This window comes from Mustela putorius, unplaced genomic scaffold (genome assembly GCF_011764305.1).
Source record: "Mustela putorius furo isolate JIRA1106 unplaced genomic scaffold, ASM1176430v1.1 tig00003983_pilon_pilon_pilon, whole genome shotgun sequence".
In the NCBI taxonomy this organism is placed as follows: Eukaryota; Metazoa; Chordata; class Mammalia; order Carnivora; family Mustelidae; genus Mustela; species Mustela putorius.
In genome coordinates, this window is record NW_025422123.1 from 4336413 (window position 1) to 4352482 (window position 16070).

The 16070-nt window shown below is 44.3% G+C and overlaps 1 protein-coding gene across 8 annotated transcripts in view; it reads left to right on the top strand.

Moving 5' to 3' along the window:
- The window catches only part of RNF8 (ring finger protein 8), a 51822-nt gene that overhangs the window by 13207 nt on the left and 22545 nt on the right, over window positions 1-16070 (top strand). For 3 of the 8 annotated variants that reach the window (XM_045071165.1, XM_004740012.3, XM_004740013.3), the window contains 5 exons: window positions 1856-2596; window positions 4859-4921; window positions 7345-7434; window positions 9502-9609; window positions 11765-11969. In XM_045071165.1, the coding sequence (XP_044927100.1) occupies window positions 1856-2596; window positions 4859-4921; window positions 7345-7434; window positions 9502-9609; window positions 11765-11969 (1207 nt within the window). The remainder of the gene's footprint in view (window positions 1-1855; window positions 2597-4858; window positions 4922-7344; window positions 7435-9501; window positions 9610-11764; window positions 11970-16070) is intronic. The other 5 variants (XM_045071167.1, XM_045071164.1, XM_045071163.1 and 2 more) reach the window with 5 other exon arrangements.

Consider the following 16070-nt stretch of genomic DNA (forward strand, 5'->3'; position numbering starts at 1 on the left):
GTTAATGTCAGTCTTTCCGCATGTATCTTGTTCATTTTTCTCTTCCTCTCTCCCCTCCAGCCACATAATATAAAAAATAAGGGCGTAATACCAATTCAGAGCTGAGATCCAGTCTCTAGTCTTAGTTCTCTGTGCCTTGTGGTCAAGCCTCCATCCCTCATATTTGGGTTGACCAGGTATCTTTTCTAGCTGTGAGGAGGTAGCTGTAGCTACAACTTGAACATAGTCTTAGTCCAAGTTCACATGTGACCTTCATCTCTGGCCTGTCTCCCAAAGACAAGTTCTTCAAATGGGTTAAAATGCCCACTTGTCTTTTCCTTTCCTCCCTCCCTCCCTTCCAAATTTATTTATTTAAGTAATCTCTACCCCCAATGTGGGGCTCAAACTCATAACCCTGAGATCGTGAGTCTCATGCTTTTCAGAACAAGCCAGCCAGGAGCGCCCCCCCGCCCCCCGCCACTTGTCTTTTTAAACTTTAAATCCTGCATTTGTTTCAAGTCTGTTTTAGAACCTGTCATCTCTATTTAGCATCTCTTCTGTAGCCCAGCTCTACATGGTAGTCCTTTGCATTTATAGGCTATGCTGTGTAATCCCACATTTACTTATGTGTGCCCTCGTGTTTTCTTTTCCATAGTCAGCTGCTAAAAGTTGTTTTCATATCTTCTACTTTTGCACTGGGTATATTTACCTTGCAAGATGGTGAGCACGGAATTGAAATGACTGTTGATAAGTCGATTGCGCCAGAACATAATAATAGTAGTGAACACTTACATAATGCTTACCATGTGCCAGGCACTTTTCTAAGTACATTACATATGTCATCTCATTAAATCTACACAAACTCCATGAGGGAGGTCTATTATTATCCTCCAACTTATAGATGTGGTAACTGGGGTGTGGAGAGGTTAAGAAAGTTACCCAGAGTCACACAGCTATTAAGTGATGAAGCCAGATTACAAGTCTAGGCAGTGTGACTCCAGGGTCCATGCTCTCAACTCCTACACTGTGCTTTAATTTAAATCATTAAAGTAAATATTTACCAAGCATTTGTTATACGTGAGTCACTGTGCTCAGTGTCTTACATGTATTATTTCATTTATTCCTCACAGAGCAGTATGAGTTAGGAATTAAACTATCCCTGTTTTGCAGACAAACCGGAACATGGAGGTTAAGTAAATCACTGAAGGCCAGGCAACTTATAAAGCCAAGGTACATTTGGGCTGTGAACTCAAGTCTGTCTGGGCCAGAGCACCAGCTCTTAGCCACTGTGCTGTGTTCCCCAGTGGACCCCTGGTGCTGTTAATTGGGTTAGATCCCACCTGTAGTTTGACCCCAGTACGAGGTACCGATACATTCTTTTTAGGTTTATATGTACTGGAAGGTGCTTTGCTCATTCACCAATGTGTTGTGGGGGCCACATTCAGAGACCGTGCTTGTGTGACTTTCCTGGCTAAACCTACTTTTTGAACCTCATTGTTAGATGCTGCTTCCTTTGCTAATAGCCATTTTTCCAGTCTTGGGCCATCGCCCCCACTTTAGGTCAATAGGAACTATTCAATTGCGGTTTCTTTTAATGCTGCTGCATTTATTTGAGTAATTCATTGGCCAGTAATAAGGTGATTCCTGCCTGTTGTACGAGCAGTTCTCTATGGAGACATGAATGTGAAATGTAGGTAAAAAGCCAAAGCTGTTTGAAGAATGCTGCTTCTAAGGGTGATGGTTTATGAACCTTTCCTATTTGTTCTCAAGGGTTTACCTTCTGAAAAGGCAGAAGGTTTTACAGCAGCAGGAGAGAAATTCCGCTAAGAGGAGGAAAATCATGAAGCTTACTTCGTCTTTCTTTCCCTTTCTCCAGAGTCTGAATGGTGTTTGGCTGAACAGAGAACGTTTAGAACCTTTAAAGGTCTATTCTATCCATAAGGGAGACCACATCCAGCTCGGAGTACCTCTGGAGAATAAGGAGAATGCAGAGTATGAATATGAAGTTACTGAAGAAGACCGGGAGAGGATGTATCCTTGTCTTGCCCCAAAGAATGACCAGATGACAGGAAAAAATAGGGGATTGAGAACTAAAAGGAAATTCAGTTTGGATGAATTAGAGGGTCCTGGAGCTGAAGGCCCCTCAAATTTGAAATCCAAAATAAGTAAAGTGTCTTGCGAACCTGGTCAACCAGTGAAGTCTCATGGGAAAGGTGAAGTGGCCAGTCAACCCGCTGAATATTTGGATCCTAAGTTGACTTCTGTTGAGCCAAGTGAGAAGACCACAGAGGCTCATGTTTACCCTGGTTCTGCAAAAGTCATAGAGCTTCATCATAAGAAGCAGAAAGCCTCAAACCCTTCAGTATCTCAGAGCAGCTTGGAGCTGTTCAAGGTGACCATGTCCAGGATTCTGAAGCTGAAAACACAAATGCAGGAAAAACAGGTAGCTGTCCTGAAGGTGAAAAAGCAAACCCAAAAGGGGAACTCAAAGAAAATTGTGAAAATGGAGCAGGAGCTACAGGACTTACAGTCCCAGCTGTGTGCAGAGCAGGCCCAGCAACAGGCCAGAGTGGAGCAGTTAGAGAAGACTTTCCAGGAAGAGGAACAGCATCTCCAGGTACCACACAGGAGGAAAGGATCTGCCCGTGCTCCTCAGGGATGGGCAGGCTCTTGGTGAGCCTCTGGCCATAGCTCTCTGTTTCTGAGTCAGGGACGTCCTGAGTGCCAGGGACAGGAGATGGAATGGGAACTAAGGACTCTGAGATGGGAAAAGGGGTTGGAGTGAAATGTTATGGCTTCAGTGTGATGGTCAAGAGCCAGAGCTTGGGTGCCGTGTTGGGGTAAGGTGGCTGGCAGAGCCATCCAGGACATAACTGATCTCAGGATATAAAGCTGAGACCCCTGATAACTGAGGCAAGTTCAGAGAGAGGTTGGATGAAGTTCAGGGTGCCACAGAACCACAGTGCACTTCAGGTCATTATGAATTATTTTTCTTTGCTTTTCAAAGCCAACCATATAGCCCCAAGACAGCGATGGGTCGGGCATACCCAGTTGTACCTGGCAACTTACTAGCTCTGATGGTTAGTTAACGCTGTAGCTAACCTAGGAAGCTAGAAAGGCAGAAAATGTTTTTGTTTCTATCCTGAGCAGGGGACAGGTATACTATGACTCAGTTGCTGAGCTGAGTGATAAGCCACCTTCCCCAGTGCCTTTAGGGGCAAGGTAGAATAATGACTGTCTTAGCTGTGTCAGAGTAAGACCAAATGTGTCCCCATCCCTGAGTCATTTGCTTAGATTGCAAGCTCTTGCACAAAGCTCCTAGGCTAGAGCTGATCCTGGTCCCTGCTCAAAATGTCAGTTCCTGTCTGGCAAGAAACACACATTTACTCCCACCTACTTGTTCAGGTAATACTGAATGTCAAGAATTCCCCATTGTTGACTTAGAAATATAAAGGACCAATCAGGATTGAAGTGGATAAGCTTTTCTGTTTTGTTTACTTTGCTCAGGACAAGGAACAACCAGTAGTGTTGGCTTATTTCTGAACAATTTATAAGTTTCCTCCTAATCTCTGCTGTCTCCTTGAACTGGTAGCATGAGCGAAGGCCATGGATTAAACAGGTCTTTCTGAGGGTATGCAGTACTTGCTTATGTGTACTTTTTTGCTTCCCTTACCAGCCTGGACTAGTTTTTGAAGTCAGTAAAGGGAGTTCGTCTTTACATATTTAGTGTATGACACCTTCACCGGAGCAGAACCCTCTTTAAAAGCTAATATGTTCGGGAACAAGAGTTATTATTAATTAATATTTGTGACTGCTTTGATCATTCTTCAGGTGTCGGTATAAAATTTTTTTCTGTATCAAAATAGTAAAGGGAGAAAGGACTGGCTTAGAGAATTTCTAGGGTATTTGAGGGTCATATATAAATAGCTCATGGTGAAATATATCTAGTCCTTTGTTTATGAGCTGCATTTCCCTCTCCCACCAACTCCTAAGGATTTATTCTACTCCTACTACTTGTTCAGAAACTCATTTAACTGTAGCTGCTTCACACAGATTTTTTTATTTATTTATTTATTTATTTATTTTTGGAGCACTTACATTGCTTGGTGTACGATACTTGGACTTCAGGTGTTTATAAAGATGCTTAATAAATGGTTTTTGCCATTAATAAATCTTGTTGATGAGATAAGATATATTATACACATAAAATAATCAGGACAGTTTTAAGTCAATATATATTTAAATTAGAGAATAATTTCCAGTTAGCATATTAAATGGGTAGGTAATTCTTAAAGTAAAGAGGGAAGGGTGCAGAGGTCTTGTACAAGGTGCTGGACATAGGGAAACAATGATGTGGAAGGCATCCACATCAGAAGGGGCCAATGGAGAAAACAGAGCATAATTTGCAGCAAGGAGGCGAAACAGTTTATGGGGTAGAAGTGGTGGAGACTCACACCAAGAGACAGGGCAGCCAGAATAGAGGGAAGAAGCGTGGCAGAACTTGTTAGTGTCAACCTAGGGGTTCATATCTGAGTTTAGATATTTGGTGGCTTCGAAGCTCTCAGTTTACGTCTTTCTGGGATTCACGGTGTTAGCCTGCCAAGGAGACTCAGTATTACCCCGGGGGTTCTCTCCAGAGCAACCTGAGTGGTGGCTTGAAGGTGACAGCTCTGAGGTGTGCGGTCTATGGGTAGTTCGCACTGCTCAAAGCCCCTACTGCCAACTGCTGGAAGTAAAACGGGAGATTCTCCACCTGCTCCCTGCCCCCTATTGTTTCCAGATGTTCACAGAAGCCAGACTGCTCTGCTTATTGCTAGATTTTGTTTCTTTTATCCTCCTCCCTGTAGGGAAGCCTTCCATTTTGTTTTTGGCTTTGCAGGGTTTGGAGAAGGAGCAAGGAGAAGAGGACCTAAAGCAACAACTGGCCCAGGCTCTGCAGGAGGTAACTCGTCTCTTGCCACTGTACTGAGATTATAGTGGGCTGGGGCTTCCCATGGCCACTGGCTGCCTCCTCTGCTTAGCACACACCTCCAGAGCATCTCCAGTGTGCAGACAGAGCAGCTACTCACACCGTCAGGTCGGAGATTTGGCCTCATAGACATGCCAGACCTCAGCATGAAAACTTACATCTTAATCTGAGCAGATGTTGCTCTAGTGAAGATGGGACGGAGCCTCTAGCAATTAGGAGGCTCTGAGGGGGAAGTGGCTGCACTTCCAGAAAGGTGAGGGCAGCAGAGGGGAATTTCAAGCTATGACTTTGCCGCCAGGGCCTGCAAGGGCCTTTATTACCTCCCTGTTCCTGAGCTGAAGCCATCCAGAAACCATTCAAGAATGTTCCAATTAAGCGTTTTAGGTCAGGTTGAGAGAGGAGTTTAACAGTCAGGAAAACATAGCGATTTACTGAAAGGGCAAGGCTCACAGGAATAAAATTCCCCTCAAAGATTGCCAGTAATTTATTTCATGTAACTTGACTATCACCTAATAATTTTTTTAGAAGCTCTTTTGCATCTTTTAAACCTGCTTTACCTTCTGTCCTTTATGTTTTTATGATCAGTAGTTTGATGCAAGTTTTGTCGAAGATTAGTGGGATAGTTCAAATCTCCTTGAGAATAGTGAGCAACTGCATTAGAATTTGTTTAGGAGAATTTATCCTTATGTTCTTTTATTGCATATCTGACTCCCAACTTTCTTAGAGAGCTAACAGCCTTGTATTATTGTTAAGCTTTGAGGGAATGCCTGCATTGATTTCCCTAAGGGTGTGCAAATAGCCTTGAAAAGAATTGGGTGAAAATTCAGTCTTTTGGGAATTTTATTTTCTAAGGTTGTTTATTTTCTAAGGTGGGAAATTTAGTAATGCCTCATTTAGGCATTATTAAATTGTATTGTGGTATTGTTTTGATATTGACTGAGTAAGGAAATGAGTAAGGTTCTGCCACTTGGAAATCCCCAAGGGATCTTTGACCACCTTGTACCCACAACTCCTCACCCTCTCCTGAGAGATAGGAAAACATTTAGCATGAGGTACTTGGCTTGTTTCTATTCATTAGACTAAAATGGGATACTTTGAGGTCATGGTTTATAACAGCATGCCTAGAGACATACCACTCTCTCAACTGAAGCAGTGGTTGTTTTGGTCCACCCTGTGAGTCCCTCTGTAGTAATTCTTTTTTATGTATTAGGCAGTTACAAAAACTTGCATTTACATAGAGCTTTAAAAATTTTCCCAAATGCTTTCATACCTGTTATTTTCTTTTTCTTCACACTGATATAGGAGGGGTACCTGTTGTCCCATTTTAGGCACATACATGTAATCAGTGGTCAAGATGACTACCCGGGCCTTCCGATATAACTGCTTTTTGTGGGAAGACCACACATTTTAAAGTTTGTTTCTTGAGTAATATCTTTTCAGAAATACTTAGCTTTTCCATCTTTTTTTTTCTTTAAAGAAACAGATTTTTTTAAAAAGATTTAATTTATTTATTTGACAGACAGAGATGAGTAGGCAAAGATACAGACAGAGAGAGAGTGGGAAGCAGGCTCCCTGCTGAGCAGAGAGCCCAATGTGGGGCTCGATCCCTGGACCCTGGGATCATGACCTGAGCCAAAGGCAGAGGCTTTAACTCACTGAGCCACCCAGGCGTCCCTCCACGTTTTAAAAGAAAGGATTTGAGAGAGGAGAATTAAAGTGCAAGCTATATGTAAGCATGAGGGTGCTCAGAAATTTTCATAGAGGTAGAATCTCTTGACATTCAGTGTAGGCAGTTAGTCACAGTGATTGAGCTGTTAGCTCTTGAGTGTGCCAGCTTCCAGAAGACACGGACAGGGTTCAGCCAGCACTGCCTTACAAGCACGTAGTATGTGATTTGTAGAATAAATAGGTTAAAGGGCTTTTTTATTTTCAACGAAAATGATAATCTAGAAATTCCAGTTCTCTCTAATTCTTAAAAGCCCCTCCCAGTGCTGGATAGCCTCTGATTACTTTATCAGCTCTTGAACACTGGTTCTCAGAATCACTTGGGTGGCTTTTTTAAAAAAATGCACATTCCTGGGCCCCCAGCCAAACCTACAGAATCAGACTCTCTGGAAGGCAATTTAAATTCTTTAGTTGATTTGGATGGCCATTGAGGTTGGGTTACTCCCAGAGGGATTAATGGATTTGAAGACCTCCCTCCCTACCTGCCCCCTTCCCTGAAGAAGACCAGCAGGTAAGTGGGCTGTCCTGAAGGAACAAAGGCGTTCTTAAAATTGCTAAAAAATTGATACCTTGAACCAAAGCTACTGATGGAGAGAGCAGGCTCATGTGTGGCTAAAAGGAAAGTTGCAGTGTAAGCTCATCTTGATCGTGTATCTGCTGTGTTTCTGCAGCATCGGGCTCTAATGGAAGAACTAAATCGCAGCAAGAAGGACTTTGAAGCAATCATTCAAGCCAAGAACAAAGAATTGGAACAGACCAAGGTACTAGAAAGAAGATGAAGGTTTAGAATTTGGTTAGTACGTGCAACTCAGCATTTTCAACAGTGCAAGGTTGCTCTGGTGAATGAAGAGAGAGATTATGGTGGTTCCTTGCCTCAGGGGAAATAATCCGTAAAATTATTCAGGCCTGTGGAAGGGTCTGCCTGATGTTTTTTTCCTTCCCTCATTTAGAAGCGAAACACTGGGAATGAGACTCATTCTGCAGTCTCGTCCTTTGGCTGTGGTGGTAGATGCTCCTTCAGAATGTTTCGTTGACACAGGCTAAGGGGTGATACAGTCAAGAAACAGTTCGTCCTGATGCCTGTAGGTCATTATTTCCCACATCACATCAGTGGGATTCTTAAATTAGGGGGTTTTGTTTGTTTGTTTGTTTTTATAAGATTTTATTTGTTTATTTGACAGAGATCACAAGTAGGCAGAGAAGCAGGCAGAGAGAAAAGGGGAAGCAGGCTCCCTGCCAAGCAGAGCGCCTGATGTGGAGCTCAATCTCAGGACCCTGGGATCACGACCCGAGCCAAAGGCAGAGGCTTTAACCCACTGAGCCAACCAGGCGCCCCTAAATTAGGGGTTCTAAACTCAGGTGCTCACCAGGGAAGACTGAAAGTAGAAGTGAGTGAAGTGACCTATGTGCAGGCTCCGCAGTAGGGAGTTGTGAGGACAGAGGCACACCAGCAAGGGGCACTCTCCACCCTTCTTGCCCACTTCTGTCCCCAAGAGGCAGCTCTTCTCTGCTGCAGCCAGTTGTTGCCATCCAGAAACGCAGGCCCACTGTTGTCAGAGCTTCTGACTTCACAAAAGATGGAAATCCAAATGTTTATGTGAATTGTTTCAATTTTAAATATTAGCAACAAATTCAAGGCTTTTTTGTTGTATTTTTTAATACCATGAGGGCCAAACTAAACAAATCTGCCCCCTAGATCCAGTCCACAGGCCAGCAGTTTGGAGCCTTTGACCTGAACTTAATGTCTGAGGTTTACTGCATCTCTCAGCCCACCACCCTTCCCCACAGACAGACCTGGAGCAGAGTATGGAAAAGAGGAGACTAAACTTTCATTTGGTTTGAGATCCTTATCCTCTGTTTAAATCACATGGTACCTTCTTTCATAACTTCCAAAAACCACATCTTTTAAACCTAGCAATTTTTAAGTTTTCAGGGAACTTGACTCTAGTTAAAATGAGTCCAGATCCTTCTCTGCCCTAGGCAGTGTAACAGTCTTTGCTTTGATTAGAAGTGACAGTAAAAGATGAAAGACTAATCAGTTACTCAGATATACCCTAAATGGCCTTACCTTTCTCTTCAGGGGCTCTTGACACTTCCAGCTTAGGGGATAAGGAGCTGACTTAAATAAATGTTTGCTTTAAGAGAACATACCTAGGATCCTTCCCAAAAAATGTGTCCACAGCAGGGTCTGACCTCTTGGTGAAAACAGAAGGAAATTGGACTGCAGACCTTTGTAGGAGGAGGGGTGACAAGCATCATAAAGCTTGGATCCCGAAGATCCAGGAAGAGGCCCTCTTTCAGCCTCTTGCGTCCATGGAGTATAAGTATTATCCTCATTTTGTAGAAGAGGCAGCTGCAAGGAACACAGGGGACCTTATAAACTAATTTAGGCTTCCTGCCTCTATGGACTGTTTTTCATGTCTGTTTTTGTGTCCAATGAATTCTTGGATGCTTGGGATGATTTTATATCACCCCTAAACTGCTGTTAGTTATAGGATACTTAATGCCTCATTCTAATCTTGGGTGGTCAGTGGGGTGAGTATGCTATCTTCTGTTAGTTCTGGGAAAGGAGACAGAACCTACAATGCAAATACACAAAAAGTGGAGAGAGGAAAGAAAGGCAGACAGTGCCCTTTATTAGAGAGCAGTAGTGAGAAACCGTAACTCCCAGGGAAAGGGTTTCATTCTCCTATTGCTGCACCAGGTTGAATATTTTACTTGGATTCCCAAATCCTATTCCAGATAGTTAACACTCCTCCCTGTCCTGTTGTGCATTCTTGTTGGTTCCCCCAAGTGACAGGTGGGGTTGGGGTTGTGTGTCTTTGCAGGAAGAGAAGGAGAAGGTGCAGGCACAGAAGGAAGAAGTGCTTAGCCACGTGAATGACGTGCTAGAGAATGAGCTCCAGTGTATTATTTGCTCCGAATACTTCATTGAGGTAATGACAAGCAGTGGCTCGTGTCTTCTTGTTCCTCTCAACCCTGAACAGAGCGTCAGCTGCACAGGTTCTGCTACAGGGAAACATTCTGAAGAGATTTTTATTCTAGGAATCTATTGTAGTTATTTGACCTGAAAGTGACCTCGAGAGGTGGCCATATCTCGTTTGTTTTTTGTGGTCTTCTTTACCTTTACTGATCTTTTTATTTCGTCCGTTGTTGAGTGTTTATTTGGTACAATCGCTATTTTTTAGCTGCAATAAAGCCTTTATTTCTTTGTTGTTGGAAGAAAATGGGGCCACATGGCATTAGATTTTTGCTCAACAAAGCTTCTCTTTACTCTGAATGGGTGCAGAGCTGAGAGTGGGTGGGTAGTGCAGCCTTCAACAGGGTGGTAAATGTCACTGACGTGTGGTCACTTTGGGAATTCAGCAGCCAAGTGGAACATATTTCAGGGATACTCTGAGGCTCCCTATGAAAACAAAAACATCTAGGTTTCCATTTGTTATTATGTCGTATTTTTGCATTGACTTTATTTGTCACAAATTCTATCATTTGTGACCAGTTCATCTTACACCACTCATCTTAAAGTCAAGTTGTTAAAGGACAGTGCTTTCCAGACTTCTTTAGAAAGGAGAGTGTAGGCACACGCTCCTTCCTTCTCTCTGGTAGTCTATAGGGAGGGTGAGCATATTAGCCTCCTGGGAAGGGCGGGTCTGTTTCTTTTGCTTGGATCCAGTTTGACTTGGGGTCATCGTTTCCACCATAGTTTCTAGTCATTTGATTGCCTACTTTGGAGAGACTCAGTGTGGCTTTAACAGGGCTCTTCTAGAGGAAGGCAAGGGAAGGGGCGTTGGGCTGGGTGATGAGTTACCCCACCCGGGACATCTGCACAGACAGAAGAGACAAACAACCTGACCCATCCCTTGTTTACCATAGACTGCCTGACCTTTTCACAGTCACCTCGTAAAGTCAGTGTTGAAAAGAGGTTTTATGTTAATCAGACAGGTTTTGAAGCCTGTTTGCGAGGATTTATCTCATATAGTTAACAAAATATCTCCTAGTTGGCTTTCTGTGCTAGATTTGGCATTTGAAAAATGCGTGATTTCTGGTTATTTTCTATCCTAAAAGCAGGAATGAAGACTTTAGAGCCTCAGAAAAACTTGTATTTTAAGAGATGTATATAAACAAGTGTAATGAAGAGGACGGTTTATATTTTCAGAAGTGAAAAGGGCCCTGGCAGAAATCTGACCATTGGAGTGACTTGGAGGAGTTCCTCAGCTTTAGACTCCCTTCTGCTTTTCCTCCTCTCACAGACTTATTTACTTAAGGGTTCATTTTCAGTCACTGTCCGTGAACCCATTACATTTTTTCCATTTTTTTAGTTTCTTTTTCCCCCCAGCCTTTTTAATTGTCTTTATACGTATGTTTTCTTTTTGTTTCTCTCTCTCTCTCTTTTTTTTTAAGATTTTATTTATTTATTTGACAGACAGAGACTACAAGTAGGTAGAGAGGCAGGCAGAGAGAGAGGAGGAGGTAGGCTCCCCACCGAGCAGAGAGCCCAATACAGGGCTCCATGTGGGGCTCGATCCCAGGACCCTGGGATCATAACCTGAGCTGAAGGCAGAGGCTTTAACCCACTGAGCCACCTAGGCACCCTGTCTTTTTTGTTTCTTTTGAGTATAGATGATGCTCCTACTGTTCTATATACTGAGTATTCAGAATGTGCTCCCCATTGTCTATTAAAATTGAAGCTCTGATTCACCATCAGCAGGTTATACATCTGTTTTCCATGAGAGAATTAGTGATGTATGTAGACCAAACATTCACACGCGTTCTAGTCCTACTTGTGTCCAGTGACGTTTGTTTTCAAGGTAGCTAAGCCGCGTTAGCAGTGTCATCTGAGTTGGTGGAACAAGACAGACCAGTCAGCCTATATCTATGAACTTACCTTTGAGAAAGAAGCTGAACAATCTGACTTAAAATTTCCCATCCTCAAGAACAAGTCTAATACCATCTGTAAGCCCTCTAGATGGAATTAGGGTTAAATTTCCATTTGGCCTTGGAAATGAACGCCTGTGCTAGATTTGTGATCACAACAGCCCTGGAAAAGTAAGCATGATGGTTCTGATGTGTGTGTTTGCATTCCCTTTATAGGCTGTCACCTTGAACTGTGCCCACAGTTTCTGCTCTTACTGTATCAATGAGTGGATGAAGCGGAAGGTAGAATGCCCCATTTGTCGGAAGGACATCAAGTCCAAAACCCACTCCCTGGTTCTGGATAATTGCATTAATAAGATGGTAGATAATCTGAGCTCAGAAGTGAAAGAACGACGAATTGTCCTCATTAGGGAACGAAAAGGTAAGTGGGTATGAATAAGAAGGTGAGTTCCCTCAACAGAAGACTGACAAACTTAAGCAGGTTTTTTTGGTTTGGGAAGAGAGATAAATGATTCTTAAGCTAAAGAAGAGGAGGGAGAAATGGGAAAAAAGAGAGTTAAAGGTAATGAACATTGTAGAAAGAGTTGAGGGAGAATGGACTTGCCTATTTGAGTAGTAAGAAAGGGGGAGACTTAATTGTATGTACCTTGGTTATGGGTGTGGATGGAAAACACAAGGTCAGAAGGCTTATTGTACTGATCACTAGATGGTGCTGTTGTCCAAGACAGTTCAGTTGCTGTCTAAGTGTTGGCAAAAATTTTGGATTGGGTACACAGTTATCAACAGGAGATGAACAAGTCAGATTGGCAAATTGGAGAATGCTTGGTGAGAATACATGTTTTATAGTAAATCATAGCTTAATTACACAAATTGGATATGATGTCAGATTAGATAAATTTAATCTTTGGGAATTCTAATATGTTTACCAGCTCGTTTCCCAGTTGGAGAGAATTTGGATAAAGAGATTGGGGAAATGGGTGGGTGAATTCCCCTAATGAGCCATACTTCCTTGGTGAATATCCACTTATTCAACTAAGTGATCCCATCTCCCTTGGAGCTTGCTGTGTTGTGGGTTGCAGAGCCCCTCCACCTGAGACTTAAATGTTTTTGTGGCAAAAGATGCACCCTGGGGCAAGGCACAAGGAAGCTAATGGAGAGGAAAAAGGATTGGTTATTAGCCAGGGGTGAGAGCTCACAGAAGCAGGGTGGATCCAGTCTCTCTAATAATCCAGCACAGCACTACCTTGTGGGAGAGCATCAGAGCCAAGGTGCTGTGATGTCAGTCGGCTGCACATAAAGGCCAAGCAGAGAAGAAGACCCAGAACCTCACTGCCCTTACAGGAGCTCCCCACCACCACCCGGCCATTGGTAACCCAGACTCATATGTGTCTCTGAATGTACCTGTCTCTAAGTCCAGAGAAACTTAAGCCCTAAAAGCCATGCTGCTAAGAGCAGGATCTGTCTGCTACTTCCTTCCTGCTAGCCCTTCAGTGGATGTCAGCCACTTTGAGTAAGGCCAGGAATCTGCCACTAAAATACAGGCATTTGTTCTGTGACCCTGGCACTTGGCTGGTCAGCCAAAGCCGAGGCAGCAAGCCTATGCAGAGCCAGGTGAAGTAGCTGCTGAGCGGGAAGTGGCCTTGAGCCTCTTCTACCAAGGAAGGCATTCTGACCTGTGGAAGGCTGGGACAGCCCTCAGGTGGTTCTTTGGAACCCAAGTGTTTTCCATTGACAGCTATGTGCTCATAGATTTTGTCAGTTTGGGCCCTCCCAGATCTTTTACCTCACAGGAGCCATTAGATTCTGGAAGAATCCCGTTGCTTTTCCCCTCACTTCTCACTCTGTCAACAGTTATAGGAACAGTACACACCACACGGGACTAAAAAGATACAGCATTGTTGCAGCTCCCACAGCACTCAGTCCGTGGAGAAGGGAGAAAGGCAGGGAGGCAGTGGGACGAGTTCCAGGCCAGGGTGCTGAGACACTGCAGAGGAGCAGGCGGTCAGTTTGGCCTGGGCAGGTGGAGGTACAGTAGGAAGCTTCATGGAAGTACCATTTGAACAGAGTCTCAAGGTTCCCAAGGCTGGTGCTTCCCAAGCAGAGGCTGCAGTGCAAATGAAGGGTCGAGGCAAGAGAAGCATTGCAGTGTTCCTAGCAGTGCCTCCTTGTGACCCATAGGTAACAGAATGGCCACGTGGTGCCAGAGCAACGTGAGGACAGCCACCGACTTGGGAAGTGTTCCGCTGAGGTGTGGTAAATGCCTTCTGCGAGGGGCAATGACCCGGGACCCAGATTTAACTGTCAGCCTTCCAGCTGGAGTGTGCTGGAGCAGGGCATGAGGAACATGCACGTACTTTCTTCTCTGAGCCCACTAACTGGGTTTCTTCTCATGTGCACAAGTGCCATAGATAGCTTCATGCAGCACTGGAAAGGGAAGGAAGAGCCCCGTGTCCTAAGTTCACCTCTGGCTCTCCTCACACAGAGTTACAACTGCAGAAGAAATCACATCAGACCCCCCCCCCCTTCTCCCTCCAGAGGCTACAGAGGGTGCCTCTATGCCTTTTTGGTAACCCTCGGAGCCTATTCATGAGCTGAAGCGGACTCCCCGCCATGCTTCCTAGTGGGAGGGGCGCTGACACTGGTCTCTATTTCTGTGGTTATCGCAGCAATTGCAGTTCTGAGGAGTTCTCCACAGAGACAGAAGGTTCTGAGTCCTGATTTAGGGAAACATGTGCCAGAGCCATCAAGAGCTCCACTGGTCTACAGTATGAGGTTTAGAGGAAATTCCCAGTTCAAATACCGACTTTCCTTGCCAATTGAAAGCTGCTTTAATCCCCAGTGCATGGGAATTTTTAAAAAGGACCTGACTTAGAATCTGGGAACCAGGATTGGCAGGCCTTAATTGTCAGAGTTCGGATACCACCAAAGGGCTGTTTGCCTCCCGGGCAGGGGTTGCTCTTACCACAGATTCGGGGAGGAGAAACCCTTCTGTCTGTGGCAGTGTAGGGTGCTAATTCCACCAGGAGCAGCCCCACTCTAGGCCTTCCTGGCTGGTGGTTGCCTTGTAGTTCCATATCCCCATGGGAGGATTGATGCCACATGACTGATGAGCCACTGACCCTCATAAACTCTGTGAGGCCCGATTATACAGAGGAGAGGAGGAGAAGGCTTGGAGACCAGATCCTGTGTTAGAAAAAGGATGCTCTGGAGGTGGGGCAGATAACAGACATCTAGTAAGTGCTTGTCACATGAATAACTGTGGCTCTCTGGGATTTTGACATGAAATTTTCTGAAGGGAAGACATTTTTTGACATTCCCTGCAGAGGATCTCCCTCCGGAGCTGGTGGGGTGCTGGAGCAGAGTCTTCTGTCAGCTACGCCCCCTCTTCTGTTTGTTCTGTTCTCATTAAATGTTGGTTGGTTGACAGAGTGTTAACATTCTCACTTTTAGCTTTCCCTAGCAGTTTCTTTGGGTTGTACTCAGAAAAGAAGAAAGCAGATTACCTAGAAATAAAATTGTTGGTCCTTTAGAAGAGTGATTTTCAGTCCAGGGGCTTTTTCAAGCTACATTCCCTGGCTCCCTTGATACTATTACATTGAACCAAGGCTGTGGCCTTTAGGTATGCTGAGGTGAGAAGAAAGATTTATGAACCACAGCTTTCCTGAATCTGTGACACAGAGACCCTTGTAGTGGTTGAGGGTCTCTAGGGAGATAGACTCAGGTCAGACCACAGGGCCTGTGTCTCTTGCCAGTTTCCTGTGGGCTCTGAGGAGAGTGATCTAGACATGGGACAGGAGAAACTGGCAGTCATCTAAGAGTATCTGCCTGCCTAGCTGCAAGGTTTTCCTTGATGATGCCCATCACCCTCTGCTGAAAGACAGAGCCTCATAAAGGAGTATGTGGGCATGGCCGCAGTAATGGTATCTGGCAAGCTGAGCTCATCCACAGAGCATACTTATTAGCAAGTACTTTGAATCCACCCAGCCTTGCCCCTAGACAGTCTGAAGGGTCATACGCATCAAGTCAGCATACCTGCCCAGCGCAGGACAGTTCATCTAGGGGAAAATGGCTCTCAGCAAGGTAGCCACGGGCTGGGGTGTCCACAGGCATGCACGCAAATAGTTCGTAACACTTATTTTTGACTTTTTTGACTTTTAAAGATTCTTCCTTTGCAAAATTATCATGGAATAGAAAATTAGTAGACTTGTTCCTAGAAACAGTTTTGTATTTTTCCATCACCACCTCCCATTTTTTCCCCTTATTTTTCCTTTCCTTCTCTTTTTTTGTCTATGGTCCTTCCTTTCCTTCTTCCTTGATGGGCGTCTCCCCCATCACCCTTGTGGCATCTCAGATGCATAGTTGGAAACGACAAGGGCAGCACAGGAACTGTCTCCCCAGTGGGGGAGGGGACCATGATTGGAGTAGAGGTCAGCTGTGGGATTAATTGCCATGTGTGGAGTAGCAGCCCATGATGGCCTAGAACTTCAGATTGCTTGCTGAGACTAGAGTCCTTTAGACTTTT